The sequence below is a fragment of the Pollicipes pollicipes genome, unplaced genomic scaffold, assembly GCF_011947565.3.
Source record: "Pollicipes pollicipes isolate AB1234 unplaced genomic scaffold, Ppol_2.1 Scaffold_7261;HRSCAF=8764_pilon_pilon_pilon, whole genome shotgun sequence".
Classification (NCBI taxonomy): domain Eukaryota; kingdom Metazoa; phylum Arthropoda; class Thecostraca; order Pollicipedomorpha; family Pollicipedidae; genus Pollicipes; species Pollicipes pollicipes.
Window position 1 is genome coordinate 9,663,774 of NW_023597054.1, and position 23,744 is coordinate 9,687,517.

General features: G+C 63.5%; 2 protein-coding genes across 4 annotated transcripts in view; one reads left to right on the forward strand and one right to left on the reverse strand.

Annotated features, from left to right (window-relative positions):
- LOC119112923 (1-phosphatidylinositol 4,5-bisphosphate phosphodiesterase epsilon-1) overlaps nucleotides 1–3,495 on the forward strand; it is an 18,567-nt gene extending 15,072 nt beyond the window's left edge. The window contains exons 13-14 of the mRNA XM_037237227.1: nucleotides 472–2,274; nucleotides 3,480–3,495. Of these exons, the coding sequence (XP_037093122.1) occupies nucleotides 472–2,274; nucleotides 3,480–3,495 (1,819 nt within the window). The remainder of the gene's footprint in view (nucleotides 1–471; nucleotides 2,275–3,479) is intronic.
- The window catches only part of LOC119111942 (mothers against decapentaplegic homolog 6), a 28,903-nt gene continuing 8,530 nt past the window's right edge, over nucleotides 3,372–23,744 (reverse strand). The window contains exons 2-5 of one of the 3 annotated variants that reach the window (XM_037235828.1): nucleotides 19,900–19,962; nucleotides 19,591–19,668; nucleotides 5,717–5,923; nucleotides 3,372–4,103 (exon numbers count right to left, since the gene is read on the reverse strand). In XM_037235828.1, the coding sequence (XP_037091723.1) occupies nucleotides 3,769–4,103; nucleotides 5,717–5,923; nucleotides 19,591–19,668; nucleotides 19,900–19,962 (683 nt within the window). In that variant the 3' untranslated portion in view covers nucleotides 3,372–3,768. Of the gene's footprint in view, nucleotides 4,104–4,217; nucleotides 5,924–19,590; nucleotides 19,669–19,899; nucleotides 19,969–23,744 lie in introns of those variants that run through there. The other 2 variants (XM_037235827.1, XM_037235829.1) reach the window with 2 other exon arrangements.

The window sequence follows — 23,744 nt, forward strand, 5'->3', positions numbered from 1 at the left end:
ATTCCCGGGACAGACCAGGGTCACACTCCCGACACAGGTCAGGTTCACACTTCCGGCACAGGTCAGGGTCACACTGCCGGCACAGGTCGGGGTCAGCGTCGGCCGTTGTCACAGACGAGCACTGCCGCGGTGCCGGCGGTACCCACTCAGCCTGACTGCAGCCACGTGTCAGACATACTGCCGTTTCATCGATAGATGTTGCCTTGCGGGAGCGGTCGGCGGCAGCCCAGTGGAGTGCGGTCTTTGCTGAAGATTTTTTGCGAGACCATGCCCTGTGGAAGCCTGACAAAGAAGCCACAGACTGAAGGACGGAGGACAGGGCACTTCTGATTGTCGTGAATTGCACGCCATGAGACTTTAAACACCTCAAGCGACCAACCGTTTTCAGGCATCCTGTACAGCACCCGCATTTTCCCTCTTCCTGGGAGGTGCCCCAGGCGGTGTTTTCACTGCCGTGCTGCTCTTCGACAGGTCCACCTCGGACCTGGAGGGCGCCGACGACGGTGTCGCCAAGAAGAAGCACAGCGCCCAGATCGCCAAGGAGCTCTCCGACCTGGTGGTGTACACGCAGGCCATCAAGTTCCACGGCTTCATCTCGCTGAGCCCGATGTGCGTCAAGCCGAAGCCATCGCAGCGGCGGCGGATCGCGCTGCAGAGCTCGGCCAGCATACCGTCCTCTGGCAGCAGCGGCAGTGCGCATGCGCGGCCAGACGGCGCGCCGCCGGCGCCGGCCGCCCGCAAGCCGCCACTTATGCACCCCTGCTACCAGATCTCGAGCATCAACGAGAACTCGGCCAAGAAGCTGTGCCGCAAGCAGCCGCTGGCCTGCCTGGTGCACACGGAGGTGCAGATCATGCGTACCTACCCGGCGGCCATGCGGATCGACTCCTCCAACTTCAACCCGGTGCTGTTCTGGGCATGCGGCATCCAGTCGGTGGCGCTCAACTACCAGACGGTAGACTGGGCGCTGCACGTCAACAGCGCCATGTTTGAGCAGACGGCCGGCTGCGGCTACGTGCTGAAGCCGCGCGTCATGTGGGACCCCACGCACGTGCTCTACCGCCGCTTCAACCCGTGGGAGAAGAAGTTTGACGGCCTGCACGTGACATACCTGACGGTGACGATTATCTCCGGCCAGTATGTGTGCCAGGGAAGCTTCTCCGCCAGCCCCCAGGTGGAGGCCGAGGTGGTCGGTATCCCGGCCGACAGCGTCAAGTACAAGACCAAGGCGGCGCACCACAACAGCCTGAACCCGATCTGGGACGAGACGCTCGTGTTCCGCATTTGGTTCCACGACCTGGCCTTCCTGCGGCTGACGGTGACGGACGCCGGCACCGGCCACCAGACGGCGCAGCGCACGCTGCCTCTCAGCCGGCTGCGGCCCGGCTACCGGCACGTCCGGCTACACGATGCCCATAACCGGCCGCTCTCCGTGTCGACGCTCTTCATCTATTCGCGCATGGACGAGGAGGGCTCGGAGCCGGCGACAGCGTCGTGCCGCAGCGCCGCCGACGGTGGCCCGGCCGCCTCCGAGGACGAGCTGGAACCGGCGCCCAGCCAACGGCCCGGTGTGCGGCGAAAGACGTTCTTCCTGATGGTGCACGACGTGACGCCCGACGAACCGCACACCATCGTCAAGGTAACGCAGGACTACACGACACGAGACGTCATCGCGCAGGCGCTGGCCAAGGCGGGCCGCGGCGACGAGAGCGTCGACGACTACGTGCTGATCGAGGCGGTGGCCACTGACTGGTCTCGCTGCGCATCCAAGACGACGCTGCAGCGCGTGCTGGCCGCCGACGAGTCGCCGCTGCGCGCGCAGGCCGCCTGGAAGGGCGAGGGCATGCTGGTGCTGCGCAAGATCGGCGACGACCCCAGCTGCCGCGCCTGGGTGTCGACCATCCTGTCGAGCGGGCGCCAGCGCGCGGCGCGCGGCGCCGACGGCCTCGACTCGGATGACAGCTTCCTCGTCTGCGTGTGTGACGTCAGCCCCAGCATCCCGTACGCCATTCTGAAGGCACCGCGCGCGAGCACGGCGCAGGAGCTGATCGCGCAGGCTCTGGTCAAAGCGCGCCGCCTCGAGCCGCCCGGCCGCTTCGTGCTGGTCGAGGAGCTCGAGTTCGGCCGGATGGCCTCAGACGCGTCGGGCGCGCGTCGCAAGGCCACGCGCACCGAGCGTCGCCGCCTGGCCGACGCCGAGTGCGTGTACGAGGCGCAGCTGGCGTGGCCCACCATGGGTCGACTGTACCTGCGCGAGCGGGCGCCGACCGAGGAGTGCGCCCGATGGCGGAGCGCCGAGCCGGCCGGCTGGCGGCTGCGGCTGCCCACGCTCGGCTGCGCCACCGACCCGCGCCGCCACTCCACTGCCGCCGGAGACCCGGCAGAGTTCGGGCCCGTCTCCCGGCTGCGGCGTCTATCACGCAAGCTCTCCAAGAAGAACTAAACGTCTGTGATGGCTGCTCCAGCACAACCAAAGATCTCCTCTATTCTAGTCGTTTCTAGTGGACGTGGGTACAGTATTTACGACAACTCTGTTGACGTTTTGTCGTTGGATGTCCGGCACACCGGGCATACCAGTGTGTTTCATTCCATATCTTTCGGTGTTGTTCGATGATGCTATATAGTTTTCTATCAAGTGTTAACGAGTTGGACGGCCGGCTCCGATACCGCTCGTATTTAAGAGTAATGGTGCTATTTTGTATCACCGGACTGTTACGCGTGCATTCGCTGCAAGCTGGTGACCGTGGTGAGTACGACACGAAGCCGTTGTGAACACGTGGTGACATGTGCCTGTTGTGAATGGCGACGTACTGGACGAACAGGACAGAATATCTGCTGTTCCAATCAGCACCGAGTAACGCGCACAACTCGTGATCTTTGAAGAGAATATACATTTTCCGTCGCCATTGATTTCGTTTGGGCTTTGGTGGTTACTATGTAGCAATAGTCAAAAGCGCACTTGGGGGTTTACTTGCTAGTGCGGACATTGAAAAGCTTGCGACCCCTTTGCGTTCGGCAGGCTGAATGCCATTTCTCAAGCATGACCATCCGCCTGAACATGAACTACCAACTTAGGTGCTCAGTCAGCTAAGATGGTATCGTCTACGAAACTGCTGAGTGGGTGAAAATCACCTACGTCAGTGGCAGCCGTTGCAAAATGCTTAGATGCTTCGCATCTAATATGAGCTGAGGAAGTCCGCACAAAATTTGGCAGCCTGAGAACTAGGGTCCATACTCAGTCATTCCCCTCAGCAAAACCATTCGAAGCACCTTCAGAAAAACTCGCATGCATACACGTACGCGATACTGAACCGCTGTGATGCGTCGCGTTTGGCGCGCGGCGACCGTTCAGTTCAACGTTTGTTCGCTTCTCAGTATCAAATTGTATTTACTCGTATATAAATCGTTTGTACATACGCAATATCCGATTGCATCACGCAGATGGCCCGCACGCCTTGCCCCGCCCGGCCTGTCGGCAGTTCACAGTCGCAGTAACGGACCGGGACTAGCTGCCAGAGCGACCGACCCTCGTGCACACTCGTGGCCAGCGAGCCAGCGCCGCCAACACAGGAAGGCACGCTCAGGGAAGCACCGGTTACATTCCCAGCCTCGACGCCGCCGCGCGGAGGCGGCCCCCTTCCGCGACGACGACAGCCTCGACTGAGCTTACAAGGAGCGGGCTCACACGCGAGCCGAACGAACAGCACGCGATCACTTCCGGCGACGGCAGGCGACGATGGCGCCACCTATAACGGCTGACTAGTACCGTCACCGCGCCCTGTCGGCAAGCGGACTGAAGCATAGCTCCAGCCAGCAGGGACACTCGGTGGGGCTGCGGCGCGTGTACTTGGGCCCCCAGCCCTTGGCGAAGCTGACAGTCACGCTGTGGGGGTCGCGCGGTCCGTCACGCGCGTCCGGCGGCCGCCGCCGCCGCTCGTCGCCCGCCCAGGCGAACACGAGCACCGAGAAGCCGGGCAAAAGTTTGTGCACGGCCTCGGCGGGCGAGCCGCGCGGCGGGTCAAGCGTCGGCGACGAGACGAACAGCGGCCGCCGGCTCCGGTTGTAGAGCCAGACGCCGCCCGGCTCGAGACTCAGAGTCAAGCCTGCGCAGAGCGACACGGCGTCAGCTGCTGCCACCCAGGAGGGACGCAGGGCGCTAATAGACACACCGGCACATGGCGCCACGCGGTTATCGGGGAACGTTACAGGCATGAATCCATTGAACGATGGTATATTTGTTGATGAAAGCCGGTAAAAATCGACTCAGCTGATATTATAGTAAAGTTGAAAAAATTTGAAAACATGTGTATAAACAAATTTCAAAATACCTACTCAAGCTTCACCTTTCGTGAACGACACACCATCTTGACCAAAAGGGAGAGATACAAGCTAATTCATCAACTACCGTTGTCAATCTAACAAACACCACAACAAAACATACGCATGTCTATATCAAGAGCCATATAGTGCACTGGTCGCCAGCGGGTACCACACACGTGGATGAAGAAACGATACGAGCATTCTTAGCCTGGCTGACGGCATAACTCGCGGTGTTTAAAGGGACCGTGAGCCTCCTGCAGACGTTGCGAGCATCGTGTCGTAAAAACAAATCCCTAGCCAACAGCAGCAACATTAAGTTAACTTCGCGTCAAACAACACTCGAACGCCGGGTTTTATTCGCATTCACGGGCAAAACAAAGCAGCATACTATGTTTTGTTCGCCGGTGGTATTTGGAGTGAATCTGTCCGGGGAAAGTCATTACCAACACCGTCCACAGCTTCCAACTTCAGGAATGCAACAGACTTAGACCAAAAGGAGCGCGCATTGTTCAAACACTCGATGTTTTTCCAATGCTTATTAAACAGGACAGAGATCAATGACCGTACTGTCATTTGTAGCGAGAGGCTTCTAGGGATTGACAGCGCAGGGTGAAACAGACGGCCCATAGTTTTGGCACAACTAAACTCTCCACTTATCGCCTTCGTCGCCTTACTCCGGTTACAATTTTTAAAGGCGTGCGCTGTAATGGAGTATGTTTGGTACTGGAAAGACGACTCTTGGAAGACAACCACCAAATGTCTACCACCCGTCGTGCACTTACGGAGCAGCCAGCCCGGGACCCCACGAGTGTGCCATGCGGCATTGCCAGTTCTAGGCTGATGTCCCACCGTTGGGCACGCCACCCTCAAATGTGATGTGTGATTGACCCTCGGCGCTGGGGGCACGTGTCCGTCAGGACACACCGGACGTGCCCTGTCCCAGCGGACACCGGCGGCCGGACGGCCCGGCGCCACGAGCGCGCAAAAATTGGGCGTGAACATAAACTGAACATAAACTGAGGCGCCTGTTTGCGGCTGAAACATGCTAAGAATGCGCTCAAAGGTTGACCGGTACAAGGGGAAGGGGAGGGGAGGCAGCAACGGCTTCGGCCAGCTCCACCTGACCCGGCACGTGGTAGCACACTCGCACCCACCTCAAGACAACCAGACGCCCCTGAACAAAGCTCACGTCAACACCGGCCAGTCCGTGTCGTCCGCGTGACCCACCGCCCACCAGACTCTGACCTGACCGTATGACCCTCGCGCGCCCCTGGAACACCAGCCGCGCGCCCCGACAGGTGCCTCCTCTGGACCATCGCCTCGTGACGCAATCCCGCCCCGCCGGAGGGCCTCCTCTGCGTGGCCGCGCTGTCGGCTGGCCGCCTGCAGTACCTACCGGCGCCGATGAGTGCTCGCGTTTGCCGCACGTCCGGCTCCGGGCGCGGGTTCTGGTCGACCACCGCCTCCAGCGCCAGCCCGTCTCCGTGCGGCAGGCTGTAGAACACGTGCTGGACGGGGCCGCGCGCCGCCCAGCCGCCCAGCTGGCCCACCCGCCGCCGCCGCTCGAAGTAGAAGAGGCGACACCAAGCCCGGCAGCTGGCGCCTGTAACAGAGGCGGAGTCAGACCGTCAGGCGGGCAGGCCAGGAGGCGCTGCAGAGGCGGAGTAAGAGCATGGTTTGCGCAGTGCGACGTGGCCAACTCGGTGGCCCTGCGAACGTCCTCAGTCCCCAAACATAACAGGATTGGCTCCGCTCAGGGTCGTGCTTACTCGCTCTAGGCACAAGAGTTCCAGTGCACTCGAATCATCCATGGTATTCACAGTCTAAGCATGAAGCACTTAAAAGATAACAGACATAAGCAGATCACACTGTAAACAGAAACACGCTTGGTAAATGTCACGTGCGCGGTCCATAGCGCCGTGCAATAAATCAGCGGTCCGGTAATGACGGGCGTCACCCGCTGCTTCCAGAGGGTCGCGAGGCAGACGTTCTGATCACGCGACTGGACAACGTCAATAGCCGAGTTGGGGGAGGACGTTATCAGCGCCGCGCAAACAGACACGGCCAAACCGGACATGCCGCAGCCGGGAGTGCTCCGTCGCAGCGCTACCGCCGCGCGTTCCCAAGTAGCCGACCGCGAGACAGTGCGCTGCGCCGCGCTCGCCTCCACCTTTATCCATGCCTATCCGTGCAAATGGTGTTAACTAATCCACGATATCTCTACGCAGATGAGCAGACCGCCAGGCCGGCTTTTGCTTCTGCCCGCTCAACAGTGATATGCGGTACTGACGTCACGCTGCCGAAATCGCCACCGCCGCGGCTCCACGACCAGCGCTGGCGAAACAGGGCACTGAAAACGTGCCGCAGAGGGCGTCGGGGCCGTTTGCGGAGACGACGCACGGCCTCAGCTGTGCTGTCAGCCTCAGCAGTTTTGGTCACAGCCAAATGGCGGAGAAGAATATTGACGCCGATTTGCTGTGGCGACTGGTACTTTCAGACGCCCGGCGTGCGTGCAGTGAGCCATGCGCCCAGGCCGGCACGCTCCTCGTGCGGGCAGGCAGCGACCGCAGGCGATCCTGGAGCCACGTCACACTCGCCGGCGGCGGCTGGCGTCCCGCCTCCGACCGGGCCGCAGCCGACGGCCCGGTCCCGCCCCAGACGGGTGTCGCGACATTCCGACTCCGGTCGTCCGTCCACCCCAGGGAGCAAGCCTGAGTCACCGGCGCCCGGCGCCGACTCACAGCCCTCCCCGCCGGCCGACCCCGGCGTCTGGGCCGCCATCAAACGGCATCTCGAGCCATCGCTGGCCGGCCCAGTGTCATGGCGCCCTCAATCAGGCCCGTCCCACAGCGAGGGAGCCGGTGCCAAACCCGCTGTTCCGCCAGCACCTTGAACTTCGCCCGTAACTCTCCCCAGACCCGGACATGGCTTGTGGCTCGCTGCGGCGCGGCGCCAGGCCCCCCCCCCCCCCCCCTCCCCGACCGATGTCGTCTCGCCCGGGGCGGCCGGCGCCGGCCGGCCTGGCCGCGGCGCCGGCCCGCCGGCACCGCCCGACCCCGTGGCGCCGCCGGCCGCCGCCGTCGCCGCCGACGCCGACGCGACGACGCCGGTGGCGGGCGCTGCCAAAAGGCGGCCCGGGCGGCGGCCGAGCGGCGCCGCCGGCCGCGTCACTGCACGTCACTGCCGCCGCGCCGGCCGCCCAGCTCAGCACCGGCAGCAGCTCTGCGGCCGCTGGAGGCGGCTCAGCGGCCCGCGGTATGCGCTGCACAGCCCTAAATAGCCACTTCAGTCACGCCATCAGCGACCGAGATCCTCGGCAATGATCAAAGGGCCGCCGGCCGACCAATCGGGCTCAGAACAAAGCGAACGACACTGGACACCGCCGCTGTTTCAACTATCGGGATTCTACCAAATTGTGAGCGCACTTAACAGAGAAGGCGCATGGATCTGTGAGCTCGAATGCTTGGAGGTTCATTAGCTCAATACAGTAGTTTGCTGAGGGTCCGTGCCCAGCATTGGCATGCCTCTGGATCAGCGATCGGTGCCAATGGTGTGTCAGAGCCCGACATAATTTCCTGTGTGATGATTTCACGCGGCATTACAAACGGCTTTTCCTCCTGGATGCGGACCAACGTCAACAGCGCTATGAGTCAGTATTTCAAGCGTTGTCAATCGCATCGTACACGCGCCGCCAAACACTGCGGGTCCATCTGGAGGGCTTGGCAGTGGGATGAGCTGTTCGGCGTCACCCTGCGAGGATTGCGAGCAGGCTCTGCGGTGCGCGGCCCCAGCCGCTGGCGGCTTAGCACCGACCGCAGAGCCATCGGGACTGGCGCCACGGCAGCGCGCCGCGTGACCACACCAGGCTCGGGCATCCACCGCAGCCGGGCGCCGGCGATGCACGCCCGCACCGAGGTCCGTGCCCCGACAGTCACAGACCAAAACGGGTTCAGATCCCAGCCGGCGCTCAGTCCGTGCCCCGACAGTCACAGACCAAAACGGGTTCAGATCCCAGCCGGCGCCCAGTCCGTGCCCCGACAGTCACAGACCAAAACGGGTTCAGATCCCAGCCGGCGCCCAGTCCGTGCCCGACAGTCACAGACCAAAACGGGCTCAGATCCCAGCCGGCGCTCAGTCCGTGCCCCGACAGTCACAGACCAAAACGGGTTCAGATCCCAGCCGGCGCTCAGTCCGTGCCCCGACAGTCACAGACCAAAACGGGTTCAGATCCCAGCCGGCGCTCAGTCCGTGCCCCGACAGTCACAGACCAAAACGGGCTCAGATCCCAGCCGGCGCTCAGTCCGTGCCCCGACAGTCACAGACCAAAACGGGTTCAGATCCCAGCCGGCGCTCAGTCCGTGCCCCGACAGTCACAGACCAAAACGGGTTCAGATCCCAGCCGGCGCCCAGTCCGTGCCCCGACAGTCACAGACCAAAACGGGCTCAGATCCCAGCCGGCGCTCAGTCCGTGCCCCGACAGTCACAGACCAAAACGGGTTCAGATCCCAGCCGGCGCTCAGTCCGTGCCCCGACAGTCACAGACCAAAACGGGTTCAGATCCCAGCCGGCGCTCAGTCCGTGCCCCGACAGTCACAGACCAAAACGGGCTCAGATCCCAGCCGGCGCTCAGTCCGTGCCCCGACAGTCACAGACCAAAACGGGCTCAGATCCCAGCCGGCGCTCAGTCCGTGTGCGACGGAGACACGCTCACTCAGACCCAGACAGCCCCCTCCGTCGTGACGTCCAAGCGCACACCGCAGACACGCTCCGTAAGCGGTCTGCCCGTCTGTCCGCCCCGGCCTGTAACACCGCCGCAGGCCGCCGGCGGTCCCGGCAGTGTCCTGTCCACGAGCGTCGAACTCAGCCGCAGGCCGAACGCGATCGCGCCGATCGTGGGGCCGGCGTTGCGTCCGCCGGTTGTGTTCAGCCGTCCGTCCGGCGTGGAGAGACCACTACATACCGCTCTGGCCGAAGGCCGGCCGCCAGCGCCGCCCGGCCGGCGACCGGACCCGGATCCGGCGGCGGCGGCGGCGGCGGCGGCCCCGTCCGTTGACGTGACGTACACAATACACCGCTGTAAGCCGGCCCGCACGCCCGGCCGGCCGCCGCCAAAGCGGCTTAAAACAATGAATGGGTCTGCGGAGGAGCCGGGACGGCCGGCTGAGCTGGGCCCGAGTGACGCGCCGTGTCTGCACCTCGCCCGCCCGGCTGCAGCTCTCGATGTGGAGATGGCATGGAGAACGACAGGCCGGCGAACGCTGCCGACCCGGAGCGACGGGCGTCTGCTGGCGTCTGGCCGGCCGGCTCCGTCTCTTCCGCCTGTCTCCTGTCCGGAGAGATACATCGCCGGCCAGAGGCTGGGGCTCCCGGTGCGTGGGCCACCGCCAGCGTCATGTCGCGTATGGGCTTCCCCAGACGCGGTACAGCGCTTTAGCCAGGATGGTAGGCTTCTCTCAGGCGGTATTGCGTCCGGATGGTGAGTTCCTCTCAACCGATAGCCTGTCTGGCTATGAGCCCCCCCCCCCCCCGCCCCCAGCAGCGATGTCCCGGTTGGAATGCGAGCCTCCTCTGGACCCGGATATCGCATCGTTCCGCCTGTGTCCGGCAGCTGCACTGGTGTCGGCAGCTTAGCGTCCGTCTCCCGCGACGGCTGCTGCGCTGCGCTCTAAACGCGGGTGACGGTGACCTTCATCGGTCGAGTCAGGTCACAGCCGTCACAAGTCACGGACCTGAGTGCCCTCCGCGCTCGCAGAGACGAAAGCGGCGCTCGCTCGTCGCATGGTCGGCTGCCGCCTGTCTCTAGACATGTCCACCGTCCGCAGCGCTCCAACGCTAACCATGTCAGCCCGGGCGTCAACGGCCGGCCTGCTCGAGCCCCGCCGGCGGCCAGCTCCGCCGAGGATTCGGCTCAGTGGCCCATCACCAAGTTACTGCCGAAAGCCCCGTCCCCGGTCCAGGTGCCAGGCCGTTCCAATTCAGCAATGAACAGAGCAGGTTACGCGCCCCGGAGCCGGGCTCAACCACGACCACTAACCAGCGTAATAAACCACGACCACTAACCAGCGTAACAAACCACGACCACTAACCAGCGTAACAAACCACGACCACTAACCAGCGTAACAAACCACGACCACTAACCAGCGTAACAAACCACGAGCACTAACCAGCGTAACAAACCACGACCATTAGCCAGCGTAACAAACTACGGCCACTAACCAGCGCAACAAAGCACGACCACTAGCCCGCGTAACAAACCACGACCACTAACCAGCGTAACAAAGCACGACCACTAGCCAGCGTAACAAAGCACGACCACTAGCCAGCGTAACAAACCATGACCACCAGCCAGCGTAACAAACCACGACCATTAGCCAGCGTAACAAAGCACGACCACTAACCAGCGTAACAAAGCACGACCACTAGCCAGCGTAACAAACCACGACCACTAGCCAGCGTAACAAACCACGACCATTAGCCAGCGTAACAAACCACGACCACTAGCGAGCGCAACAAACCACGACCACTAGCCAGCGTGACAAACCACGACCACCAGTCAGCGTATCAAACCACGACCACTAGCCAGCGTAACAAACCACGACCACCAGTCAGCGTATCAAACCACGACCACTGGCCAACGTAACAAACCACGATCACTAACCAGCGTAACAAACTACGACCACTAACCAGCGTAACAAAGCACGACTACTAGCCAGCGTAACAAACCACGACCATTAGCCAGCGTAACAAACCACGACCACTAGCGAGCGCAACAAACCACGACCACTAGCCAGCGTAACAAACCACGACCACCAGTCAGCGTATCAAACCACGACCACTGGCCAGCGTAACAAACCGCGACCACTAACCAGCGTAACAAACCACGACCACCGGCCAGCGTAACAAACCACAACCCCTAGCCAGCGTAACAAACCACGACCACTAGCGAGCGCAACAAACCACGACCACTAGCCAGCGTGACAAACCACGACCACCAGTCAGCGTATCAAACCACGACCACTAGCCAGCGTAACAAACCACGACCACCAGTCAGCGTATCAAACCACGACCACTGGCCAGCGTAACAAACCACGACCACTAACCAGCGTAACAAACCACGACCACCAGCCAGTGCAACAAACCACGACCACTAGCCAGCGTAACAAACCACAACCACCAGTCAGCGTATCAAACCACGACCACTAGCCAGCGTAACAAACCACGACCACCAGTCAGCGTATCAAACCACGACCACTGGCCAGCGTAACAAGCCACGATCACTAACCAGCGTAAAAAACCACGACCGCTAACCAGCGTAACAAAGCACGACCACTAACCAGCGTAACAAACCACGACCATTAGCCAGCGTAACAAACCACGACCACTAGCGAGCGCAACAAACCACGACCACCAGCCAGCGTGACAAACCACGACCACTGGCCAGCGTAACAAACCACGACCACTAACCAGCGTAACAAACCACGACCACCGGCCAGCGTAACAAACCACAACCCCTAGCCAGCGTAACAAACCACGACCACTAGCCAGCGTGATAAACCATGGCCACCAGCCAGTGCAACAAACCACGACCACTAGCCAGCGTAACAAACCCAACGCCAAACCATCCGCTAGAATCTGTCCCAGCCCTCAGCCATCCCGGTCTCGGTCCCGGTCCTGGTCCCGGTCCCCGTCCCGGTCCCGGCCCCCTTCCCGACCCCAGTCTCCGTCCCGATCTCAGTCCCGGTCCCGGTCCCGGTCCTGGTCCCGGTCCCCGTCCCGGTCCCGGTCCCCTTCCCGACCCCAGTCCCCGTCCCGATCTCAGTCCCGGTCCCGGTCCTGGTCCCGGTCCCCGTCCCGGTCCCGGTCCCGGTCCCCTTCCCGACCCCAGTCCCCGTCCCGATCTCAGTCCCGGTCCCGGTCCCGGTCCTGGTCCCGGTCCCCGTCCCGGTCCCGGTCCCCTTCCCGACCCCAGTCCCCGTCCCGATCCCAGTCCCGGCCCCGGTCCCAGTCCCAGTCCCGTTCCCCGGTCAGGTCCCCGACGCCGGTCTGGTCCCGTTCCCCGGTCAGGTCCCCAGCGCCGGTCTGGCCCCGGTCTCTGGTCAGGTCCCCGACGCCGGTCTGGTTCCGGTCCCTGGTCAGGTCCCCGACGCCGGTCTGGTCCCGGTCCCTAGTCAGGTCCCCGACGCCGGTCTGGTCCCGTTCCCCGGTCAGGTCCCCAGCGCCGGTCTGGCCCCGGCCTCTGGTCAGGTCCCCGACGCCGGTCTGGTCCCGGTCTCTGGTCAGGTCCCCGACGCCGGTCTGGTCCCGGTCCCTGGTCAGGTCCCCAGCGCCGGTCTGGTCCCGGTCCCACTCCTGTCCCGTGCCTCCCGGAATGCCGTCGCCTGGCCCAGTCCCCCGGCGCTACACCGGCGGCCGGTCTGACCTTCCCGGCGCGCTCCGCTCGTAAACTGTGGTCGGCATTCGGGCGGCCCATTATCAGATCGTTCCCAACCGACGTTTCGGCCGGCCGTCCACAGATGGCGGTGGCGTTGGCGGCCGGGCGGAGCCGCGTCCGAGCCCGGAACCCTGGCCAGCATCAGGGCGCTGTCAAACTCCGGCGACCGAGTCTCGGCCGCGACAGGGCCCCCGGGTGGCGCAGGAGGCCTCGCGCAGTTCTGACAGCAGCCGGACCATTCGGCGAAGCGTTCCAGGGTCATCGCCTGACTAACAGTGACGGACTGCGGCTGCAAGTGCCACACAGTCAAAGAGCGTGCGTTTCTTTCCACTGCAAGAAAAAGCACCACGACCAAATGGGTGCATATTTTGAGTGAGTGACGAATTTCAGCACAATGCTCTGACTATCTGTGGCAACCTAACCTGATGCAGACCCATGAGAACCGTTTTTAAATCGTTTTCGCACGCACCGCGTTATTAGGAACGGAACTTGTGACAGAAGGCTGGTGGATTATTAGGACTTCAGGGCACATTGATTGCACGGTCATACAGCTGACCAAAGCCTGATGCATCAGCTGCACCGTATATAGCTGGTATAACCGCGAACCAAATCCGATAACCCAAACAGTGAGAGCAGCGGGCGACCGAGTCGGGGTGTGATATTCAGGGCGCGTCTGAGGCCCGTCCGTGGTCACATCGACCAACGTCTACGGGTGCCGATAGGACAGCGCAGCTCGCAGACCTTCCTCTCACGATCCCAGCCAACCCACAGCCTCCGCCAATGGGACAGCGCAGCTCGCAGACCTTCCTCTCACGATCCCGGCCGACCCACAGCCTCCGCCAATACTCTTCCGCTTTTGAAGGAGCCAGATGACCTCAGACATCCGTGGAACAAAGACCAAGTGTCAGAGGCCCTATGGGCTCTGTCGGACAACGAGGCATGCCTCGGAGCTCCGGTTAAGAGGCTCAGAGCTCCGACTGAGAGGTTCAGAGCTCCCACTGAGCGGTTCAGAGTTGCGACTGAGCGGTTCAGAGCTACGGCTGAGCGGTTCAGAGCTCCGAATGAGAGGCTCAGAGCTCGGGCTGAGAGGCTCAGAGTTCCGACTGAGCGATTCAGAGCTCGGGCTGAGAGGTTCACGGCTCGGGCTGAGAGGCTCAGAGCTCCGACTGAGCGGTTCAGAGTCCCGACTGAGCGGTTCAGAGCTCGGGCTGAGAGGTTCAGAGCTCGGGCCGGCACCGGCCGCACCGCCTCGCCGCGCGGTCGCCCATCGGATCGATCTGAAGGTGTCCCGAGGAGTCGGCGCCGCCTCTGATCTCCGCCGCCGGTCAGGGCCGCCGGCCGGCGCCGCGCCGCGGCCACATCAGAGCGGCGCGGGGGCGAGCGACACCGCCGTATTTACCGCCGCGCCGCGCGCGAAGATGGCCGCGCTCGGCGACCTTAGAGCGGCGGCGCGGCCGGCTGTGCAGAGCCACCGGAATGCGGGCCGGCAGATGTGTCGCCGCTGGCTGGCCGGCGTCTGTCAACGCCCGCTCGTGACGCGACGGAATGCATGTATCGCCGACCCACGTCACGCCGGTGCAACCGGTGAGTGATGCCCGAGGCGGCGGCGCCCTCGGCAGGCCTTGGACAACCGCCGGCAAGTTGCTAAAAGTTCCGCGCCTTCACTTTGGGGCCTTTTATCAATGGCATTCTTAAAAAACTACCGTGGCTGTAAAAGTTCATGAGAAAGCCACAACAATAGCCTGTGGTTCTGGGCCGACGCCGATTGAAATCGGCTCACTTCGCGCTACAAAAACGCGCCTGCTCCGACGGGTCTGCAACGTTGCAAATAATGCGACGAAAAAGAAACCGCTAGGCACGCACCGACATATCGAACAACGACAATGACATACGCTTAAGCGCGATCACTCGTGACAAGCTCCGATGGCGTTGGCCGCAGTGGTACCGGCCGATCTACGGACGTCTATCCGCCGCCGGCCGCGGCGCCGGCCCCCCGGCCGGGCTCCGCCAGCCTGCTGGCAGCGAGGCGCCTCGATCTGCTGGCTTAACGCTAATGGTGAGCGCCGCCCGGGCATTCCCACCCGACGCCGCCGGAAGCTGCTCCAGCTCCAACCACGCGCCGCCCGGGCGCGGACGCGGGCGGCGCTGGACATCAGCAGTGGGCCGGACCGGACCGGGTCCGTACCGGTCCGGTCCGGTCCACCGCTGATGTCACCGCCACCTGTGGGCGGCCCTTCGTCCTCGGCCATCGCCTGCGGAGGTCGCTCCCCGCTGCCGGCCGCCTCATCAGATGGGGAGGGGGCGGTCTGAGGACGACTGTCCGGGGCCGTAGCAACAGACTACGGTGGTCGGGAGAGGGCAGGCCCGCTTCGTAACACGCCGGCGTCAAGCGCCGGTGCGCCGAGCCGTAGCGCGGGGCAGACACCGCCGTCGCCGCCAGACGCGTGCTCGCGGGGTCAGGCGCGAGCGGCGCGAGCGACGGGTCACGGGGCGCCGGCGCGAGCGACACCGGCCGGAAGCCAAGCCTCTGGCCGCACCGTTACTCCTGGTGGTGGTGAGCGCCCGATCTGGACATCGCTTCCGGCGACCGCCGAATACGGCCCAGCTATGTGCTAATCCGCGGCGGCTGGCCGTGACCGGCGGCGACGGCTGCTCCGGCGGCGGCCACGCCGGCCCCAGCCGTCGCTGCACGGCCGGTCGGGCCGCGCAGGGCCGGCAGCACAACACGACCGGCGGAGCTGGTGCGGGCTGGTCTGTTGCTGACGGTTGACGCGTCCATCTGTGCTGGTGAGTGAGTTCGTGGCGTGCTTCCATTGGCGTTTGCGAGTGCCCAAGCCCGTGAAGTGAGGCTCAATATCACGGAAACCGGCGTTATCACACACGGCTGGCGGTGGGACCGTCAGCTGATGAGTAAGCCCTGTGGCGCGGAGGCGGCCTGCTCTGCCGCTGACACTAGTGCCTCTCAGCGTGAGCACCAGCCCAAGCACGTCTACTCCGAAGAGGAGATTGCCAGCCCGCATCTGCCCGCGGTCCCAGAATGTCTGTCCGTCTCAAAGAGCATCGGAGCTGCGCCACTCCACGCCGCCATCCGGCCGCGTCCGCCGCTGTCCGCTAGTGTCCGCCGCCGGTGTTCGTCCGTCGGCCCGCCCCCGGCGGCCGTCAGTGACAGGGTGTCTGCGGCCGCCGGCGCGGTGTGCCGGCGGCCGGCCGTGCCGTCGGGTGACATCACACGTGTCTCCGGCGGCGCCGCTCGGACGGCGCGCCGGCCGGCCGGCTGGCAGGCGGCCAGCGCGAGCGGCGCCAGCCCGCCGCTCCGGCGCCGTCGGCGGCGCGAGCCCCCGGCCGGGCCACCGCCGCCGCCACCGCCGCCGCTGTGCCGGCCCGTCGCCGCCCGGGTCACACCCGCCACCGGACACGTGCGACCCTGCAAGGCCGCCGCCGCGTGCCGGCGGCTCGTGTTTGCCCACAAGCGCGCTGCAGGCGGCCGGCGTTGGCGCCACCGAAATAGCAGGCCGTGCAGCGGCCGTGACTCACGGCGGCGGCGGCGAACCCCGGCCGGTCACTCGCCGAAACATGGACCACAGGCGCGCCGGCCGGTCTCTGCGGCTGGCCAGCACAGCTCCCGGCACACACCCAGTCCCCATGTCCTCGCTCACTCCACGTGCCACGCGCGCCGCGAACGTCGAGACCGGCTCGGTCCCGGAGCGCGGCGGGCAGACGGGCGAGGCGCAGCGCTGGGCGCGGCCCAGAGGCAGAGGCAGAGGCAGAGGCAGAGGCAGAGGCAGAGGCAGAGGCAGAGGCAGAGGCAGAGGCAGAGGCAGAGGCAGAGGCAGAGGCAGAGGCAGAGGCAGAGGCAGAGGCAGAGGCAGAGGCAGAGGCAGAGGCAGAGGCAGAGGCAGAGGCAGAGGCAGAGGCAGAGGCAGAGGCAGAGGCAGAGGCAGAGGCAGAGGCAGAGGCAGAGGCAGAGTCAGAGGCAGAGGCAGAGGCAGAGGCAGAGGCAGAGGCAGAGGCAGAGGCAGAGGCAGAGAGAGAGAGAGAGAGAGAGAGAGAGAGAGGAGAGAGAGAGAGAGAGAGAGAGAGAGAGAGAGAGAGAGAGAGAGAGAGAGAGAGAGAGAGAGAGAGAGAGAGAGAGAGAGAGAGAGAGAGAGAGAGAGAGAGAGAGAGAGAGAGAGAGAGAGCGGCCGCTATGTTCGCCGCCGATGGTCGGGCCTCTCACAGAGGACGACAAAGGCGTCCGACGCTGCCCGCATAAACCGCCTGGCTTGAGCGAAACACACGCCTTGGACCATCAGCACCAAGCACGCAAACATCGGCACACACAGTCAAAAAGCGCGGAGAAGCACCGACGATGGTGCGTGAAATCAGTCACGACAACAAATTCCGACAATTTCAAGCCAAGACAAATTTCGGACAACAGGAATACCTACGCCAAATGCCACGAACTTCTACCGCAGAAGGAAGGATTAACGTCATATTTGGATGCAGTCGCTTAGTGCCATTTTTAGCTGCACCATTGGTCACAGGGTGCGCGGGCATCGTGGATGTCATCGTCTGAAAGCTTTTTAAACGCTGAAGTATTGACTAGAAAACTGAAGCATTGACAACTGGGGACTGGCGGATTGGCCTTAACGCCCAATAGCAAAGCAATATGATACGGACCACCCTAAGACCGCTGAGACCTGCGTTGAGATCTACGTTGAGACCTACGCTGAGGCCTGCGCTGAGACCTACGCTGACGCATGGACATAGAAACGTTTCAAAAGTGGTGGAGACAAACAGGCGTGCTTCGTTTGAAAGTCGTTACGGAATGACTAGAATGTGTGTTACCTACAAGGGATACACCTTCGCACACACACATCTGAAGCCTTACGAGGTGCGCTGCAAACCACAGCCAGCACGCTCCGGCTTCGCAGCAATGCCTCCACGTCACGTTTTCGCCCGAAACGCAAATGCTGGAATGTTGCATTAACATAACCACTCCATACAAGCCAATCAAACTTGCCAGACGCCGTTAAGTTTTCAGACTCCGTCGCCAGGCCGGCTTCTCTTGAGCGGGCGACAGTAGCGCCCCTCCGCGCGGCGACAGGCCACCGTAAGGAGAGGCGATCTCCCGACTGCGGCGCCAGCAGGCGGCCTGAGGGCGCGCCGGCCGCGGCACGCCGGCACCGCTCGAGAAGCGCGGCGCCAGGCCGCGGCCCGGGGCCGCACCGTGGTGCGCCGGTGCCGCGCTAAGCGGATTCCGTCGTAAAAGGAAGACGACCCCACCTGCCATTCAGGGCGTCGGGCGGCACGCGAGAGCGGACGGAAAGCGGGCGGGCGGCAGGCGAGAGCGGATGGAGAGCGGGCGGGCGGCACGCGAGAGCGGACGGAGAGCGGGCGGGTGGCACGCGAGAACCGACATAGAGCGGGTGGGTGGCACGCGAGAGCGGAAGAAGAGCGGGCGGGTGGCACGCGTAGCGTAGCGGACGGAGAGCGGGCGGTACGCGAGAGCGGACGGAGAGCGGGCGGACGGAGAGCGGGCGGGCGGCGCGGTGCCGCGGCTGCGGCGCCAGAGTCGGGCGGCAAGTGTCACCAGCGGTCGGGCCGGGGCAAACCCTGATCCCGGCACACACCGGCAAACACAAGCCAGATGTGGGATGCTGAAACACGGTAGATAACTTCGGGTACCACATGGAAGACGCTGCACGCCATAACAGCATGAAATGGCGTCATTATGAGACTAGACAGGTACGCGTCAGCCGTCGCATTAGTGAGCACGAGCTGGCCAGCAAGAGACGGCAGGACCACGCCGGTAACATATATGCGCCGTGCCCCTGAAGTGCCCCTGCGGGGTAAAGCGCCACGCGCCAAATGCCAGTCTCGCACGGGCCAATCGGATGCCGGGTTACGTCAGTGCGATGATACTCGCTGTTCCCACAAGTGGGTGCTCATTCGCGGGAAGATAGCGCACGGAACCCTGATCTTTGTTGGTGACTGGCCTCCCTCGATACCCTGAGGCTGACTACGCTTACGCAACTCAGTCGCTTATGGTGACCGCCGGTCAGTCGAACACAGTCCAGCCCTTCTATGCCAGTCTGTAAACCCTTGGCAGTGATCCAGGCTGCAGTGTGCGTAGGGCGTCACGCCAACGACACTACGGATTTGTCGCGCACACAACTCAGGCCACCGTGCAGAGCTTGGTATGCAGGCGACACAGCGTACACGGAGTCAAGAGTTCATGCATGTGTTTTGCGCAGCGCTTTCTTCTGTGCGGGTGGGCGATTCGCTCCGCCCTGAGTGTACCGGCCGCGAGCGGAGGTGCACCCGTCTGTGCTGCGCCACGGCCCGGTGCCGGGCCCCCGCGGTAAGTACCGGGCGGGCGGCGCGTGGGCCGGCCCGGCGCCGCGGCGCCAGCGAGAGCCCCTCCCCTCGCCGCGCCTCGCCCGCGGCCGCCCGTGCTGTCCTTCACGGCCGCTCCCTGCGCGCGGCGGCGGCGGCGGCGGCGGCGTCGGCCGCATAAGGCCGGCCCGCCGGCCGGCGCGGACGCACCTCCGCGGCGGGGCGGCCGCTCCGGGAGACCACCCGAGGCACCGAGGAGTGCCCAGGCCGCCTCCGCCGCTGGAGCCGGCTCTCCGCTGGAGGTGGGCGACCGAGCGGTGGAGGCTGCCGGGTGCCATGCATGGGGTGTGTGGTCCGCTACACGCCGATTATCCGAGCGGTACTCCCCTACCCTTACGTGCTGTGCAAACCACTCGGTCTTCCCAGACAGCTCAAACTGACACTGCTGTACATCGGCCGTGCAGGCCGCCGCTGGACGGCTGGCCGGCAGGGCGAGAGACGTGACGTCATGAACCACTCACCGTCGATGCTGGAGGTTGACCCGTACTGGCCCGTGCCGCCCGTGGTGACCGACACCGGCTCGGCCAACTCGGACCCATCTGCGGCAGAGATGGCGTTGGTCAGAGAGGCCGGCTGGACCCGCTCGCGGGCCGCCGTCCGCACGCAGCCCACCGCCCTCAGACGGCCACTTGAAATTCATAACCGGGCACAGGACTCCGCCGGTGGCCTTCGGGGCTGTATCGGGCGTTATTTTACGATACAAATTCGGCGGCGCGGCGGCGGCCGGCCCGGGGCTGGGGCTGAAGGCCAGGCGTCGGCCTGCTCCTCACCTGGCTGGTGGCGCGCCGACGGCGCACTGCGTTTGGCACCGGCCACCGGAGGCGGGGGGCTATCTGAAACTGAGGAGACACCGGTCAGACGGACGGCGGCGGCGGGCGGCGCTCACTGGACACGCTGCGTCGCATCCCAACGCTCGCTTTCCCAGTGGCGGGTGAGAGGCGCGCCAAAGGCTCGCGCTGCAGAGCGGTGCTGTCCATTCATCTCCATAGAGGCCGGCAGGGCGCCAGCGGCGCCGCGTCCCGGGTCGTTCACACAGCTCTATGGCACGGTAATTCCACAGCGCCACGCCGCTCGCAATGTCATTTGTTGCAGCCGACCAGCGCTAATGCACCAACTCGAGAACTCGTGAACTGCCCACTTATACTGCCCCGCCCTCAGCAGGACAATGGCGACGGCAGCGTGCGTCTGGAATGCTGCAACGCGACGCAGAAGGCACGAGCTGGCCATGAGACGGCCGGCCGCCGTCGCCGTCCGCCGGCGGTCGCCCGCACGCCGGCCGCCGCGCCCGAGCCCCCTACGTCGCCGTACCGGGGGCGGCGTCACACCTGATGCCGGCTCCAGAAGAGGGAGGGGTCGCCGGCCGCGGCGCGCGCCGAGATGGACAGCTTGACAACAGCCGGCCGTCCCTCTCGCCCGCTCGGCGGCGCGACAAAAGGGTCGGCCCCGGGGGGGGGGGGGGGGATAATAGAATAGCGAACCTGGACGAACTATTGACGAGTTGGGACAGGTTGAACAATGAGCTACCGGAGCAAAACAACGCTTTGGTTTCCTTATTTTGACGCAGAGCCAGCTGCGAACAGAACTCTCATCACCAAAGGCAGGTTGAGAGAGGCGGCAACGTTTCTCTTAGGTATTTCGCAACCTTACGACCGCGGATCGTTCCAGGTCGATGAACCGACGGCAGTGACCAACCGACGACTGGCACCAGTCCCCGCATTCAGCGGTCGACTAGGGGGCGCGTCACCACTGGTGCCGCCCAGGCAGTCCATGTCACGACCCCGGAGGCGCCCCGCCCCAGCGCCAGACACGCCCGTCGTCTGTAGTCAGCTGACCGACGCCGTCAGCTGACAAAGCGGCGGCGCCGCCCGGCCGTCGGCGACGCTCCGGTCACGCCACAACGGTCGGGGGCCGGGGCGCGTGACACATGTGTCAGGGCACGCCGGCGACTGATCTCACCACACAGTGTCGGTGCGGTGACGTGTGGTCTGCCCGGGTCTATGGGGGCCACATGACACATCCGCATGAAGATGAACGGAGCGTGGCCCGCTTCGGAGCGCATTCGAGTCATCTCTACGTTACCCTACACAGCATGAGAAAGCTGTATACATGTCGGTCGCCATGACCACCACACGCTCCGCTTGGTTTATCGGTGCTGCCGCACGCCTGGCCGCTGGACCCGCGAGCGACGGCTTACGGCACCAGTCCCCAACAGGCGAAGGGGCAGATACGGCCACTCGGGGCTGATCGGTCGGCGGGTGGGGACGCATCGTCATCACCATCGGACCAGAAGCCTCGACGAGGCGTCCCAGCACGGACTGCGTTAACGCTGCTCAGCGTTTGCTCAGCATTTGCTCAGCGTGCAGATGCTTGGGGTGGTTTACAAGGTACGTAAAATCCGCCAAATATTTGATCAACATACTCTTTTGTCATGTTCTCCATTTGAAAAAGAAAAACGCTAATAAAACACAAATTCCTCAGCTGCAGAGTACATCGTTGTATCCACAAAGGATGCGTCTACTGGGTATCTGCGTTAGTCAGTGATCTCCAAAGCATATGTTTTCGTGAGATGCACACAAATTATGAGCAGTTAACGTCATAGCTGTTGTCTATCCTATTAATACGTTTGCACTTACGGTACACTACCATCCATCCCTCTCAACATTACAATTTCTTTCAACATTACAATTTCTTTCAACAGTACAAGTTCAATACCGACAGTTCGGGACTGAATGTTTCAATAAAGTGGCATGTTTGTAACCTGTTTCCAAATAGCAAGATTCCCCAAACATATAATCGAAATCTTGATGCTGATTCCGACTGTCGGCGCTTTTCGTCGAAAAGCGGAATTCCAAACGACGAAGACACGCTTTCCAGCAAGGCTGTACAAAACAGTAACGACCGACAACCGAGATAACAATCCAAAGCACACAATGGCCGCGGCCGGAGTGAGATCCGATGACCGAGATCCGAGCGCAGACCCATCTCGGGCCGCCGCTGACCTGGCGGCCCGCAGACCCGTCGGTGGCCGCGCGAGCTCCAGCGGCCGGACCAGGCCGCCTGGCGGCGCACCTGCCCACACCGGCGCCGGCCGACCTGGCGGCGGCAGCGGCGGCGGCGGCGGCGGCGGTGCGCGACCTTCCGGCCAGACGGCGCCAGCGCCACAGCCTCCACTTCCGTGGCGCCGGCCCTGTCTGGCGGCGTGGCGCGGCGCGGCGCGCCCGGACACGCAGGCCGCCCTCAGCCAGCGCCGCGCAGAGAACCAGCGACGGCGCTCCGGTGCAGTAGAAAGGCCGGCACGGCACTGTCGGGGCCAGACTCGGAGGGAACAGGCAGGGCGCCGGCACAGCACTGTCGGGGCCAGATTCGGAGGGAAACTCGGGCTCGGCCCTCACCGAGACGGAGAACGGCTCAGCGCCGCCGCCCGGGCTGGGCCCGCAGCCATTTACACACTGAGAGCAGGTAGGGGAGTGTTTTCAGGGTTGTCCAGGCTCTGCAAGATCATTGAACACGAGAGGGGGCAGCTGTCTCGCTGGGACAGAGTCCGTAAATCACCCGCAGGTTATTGTTGGATGAACTGGATTATCAAACCGGCACCAAGATATCACGAGAATAGGCGTCGGCCACAACAGCCGGGTCATCCGGAAACCCGTGACCAGCCCAGTCTCTGGAGGAGCTCGGCAGCCGCATCATCTATCCGGAGCCACGGCCGCAACATGCGCTGAGGCGGCGCCGCGGCCGTCGGCGGGGGCAGGGCTGGCGACAGCGCGCTGGCCAGGTCACCAGTGCAGGGCAACTCGCCGGCGCTGTGGCGGCGCGGCCGGCGCCAGCGTGACGGGCCGCACTCAGCCGATATGGCCGCCGATTTATGGCCTGTCGGGCGCGGACGCACGCAGACAGCCCCGGCCGGCGCCGCCGGGCCGCGCCGCCGCAGCGGGGGCCGTCGCCGGCGCCGGGGGCCGCGGCTGAGACCGGCTCATTGCCGCGTCCGCTGCCGGACAGCTGCTGGACGCTGCCGGACAGCCGCCGACGTACGCAGCTTCCATGGCGGCGTTCGACACCGCCGCGGAGCCGCGCTGCTCGCCAGCGGACTTGCGACCATTTGGGTCCGTTTGTACGCAGTGCGGCGCGTTGTCCGGGCTCGAACGCGAGCTGCGATTCGCGGAATGCCGTCCGTAGCATGAAAAGGCCCTAAGGTAACCCCAGATGCAACTGTCCTTTTGCAGGGGCACGCATGGTAACTGTGCCCCCTTGAAACTCGAACGTCGCCTCTTCGCACCATGTGTTAACACGTTACGCACGCACCTAACAGGCACCGAAAATATATGTTAATATGGCATGGATCTCCACCTTTCATTTCCAGGTTGAGCGGCGCATCCCGGGCGTTTTGCTCTAGCGAAATCAGCGTTCTTTTAGCCAGTGATCGCACTTCAGGTTTTTCTGGACCAAAACCGATTACCTAAAAATGTTGTGGACAATCGTTGTATTGTGTTGCATGATCTCCAAGCGTACGCATGCGGGCTTTTTCATCATACGTGACTTTCTTGCGACATTGTCGCAGGATAGTCCAAACACCGCATAACGTCAAAACATGGCACAACGCAGCACATTAGAAGAT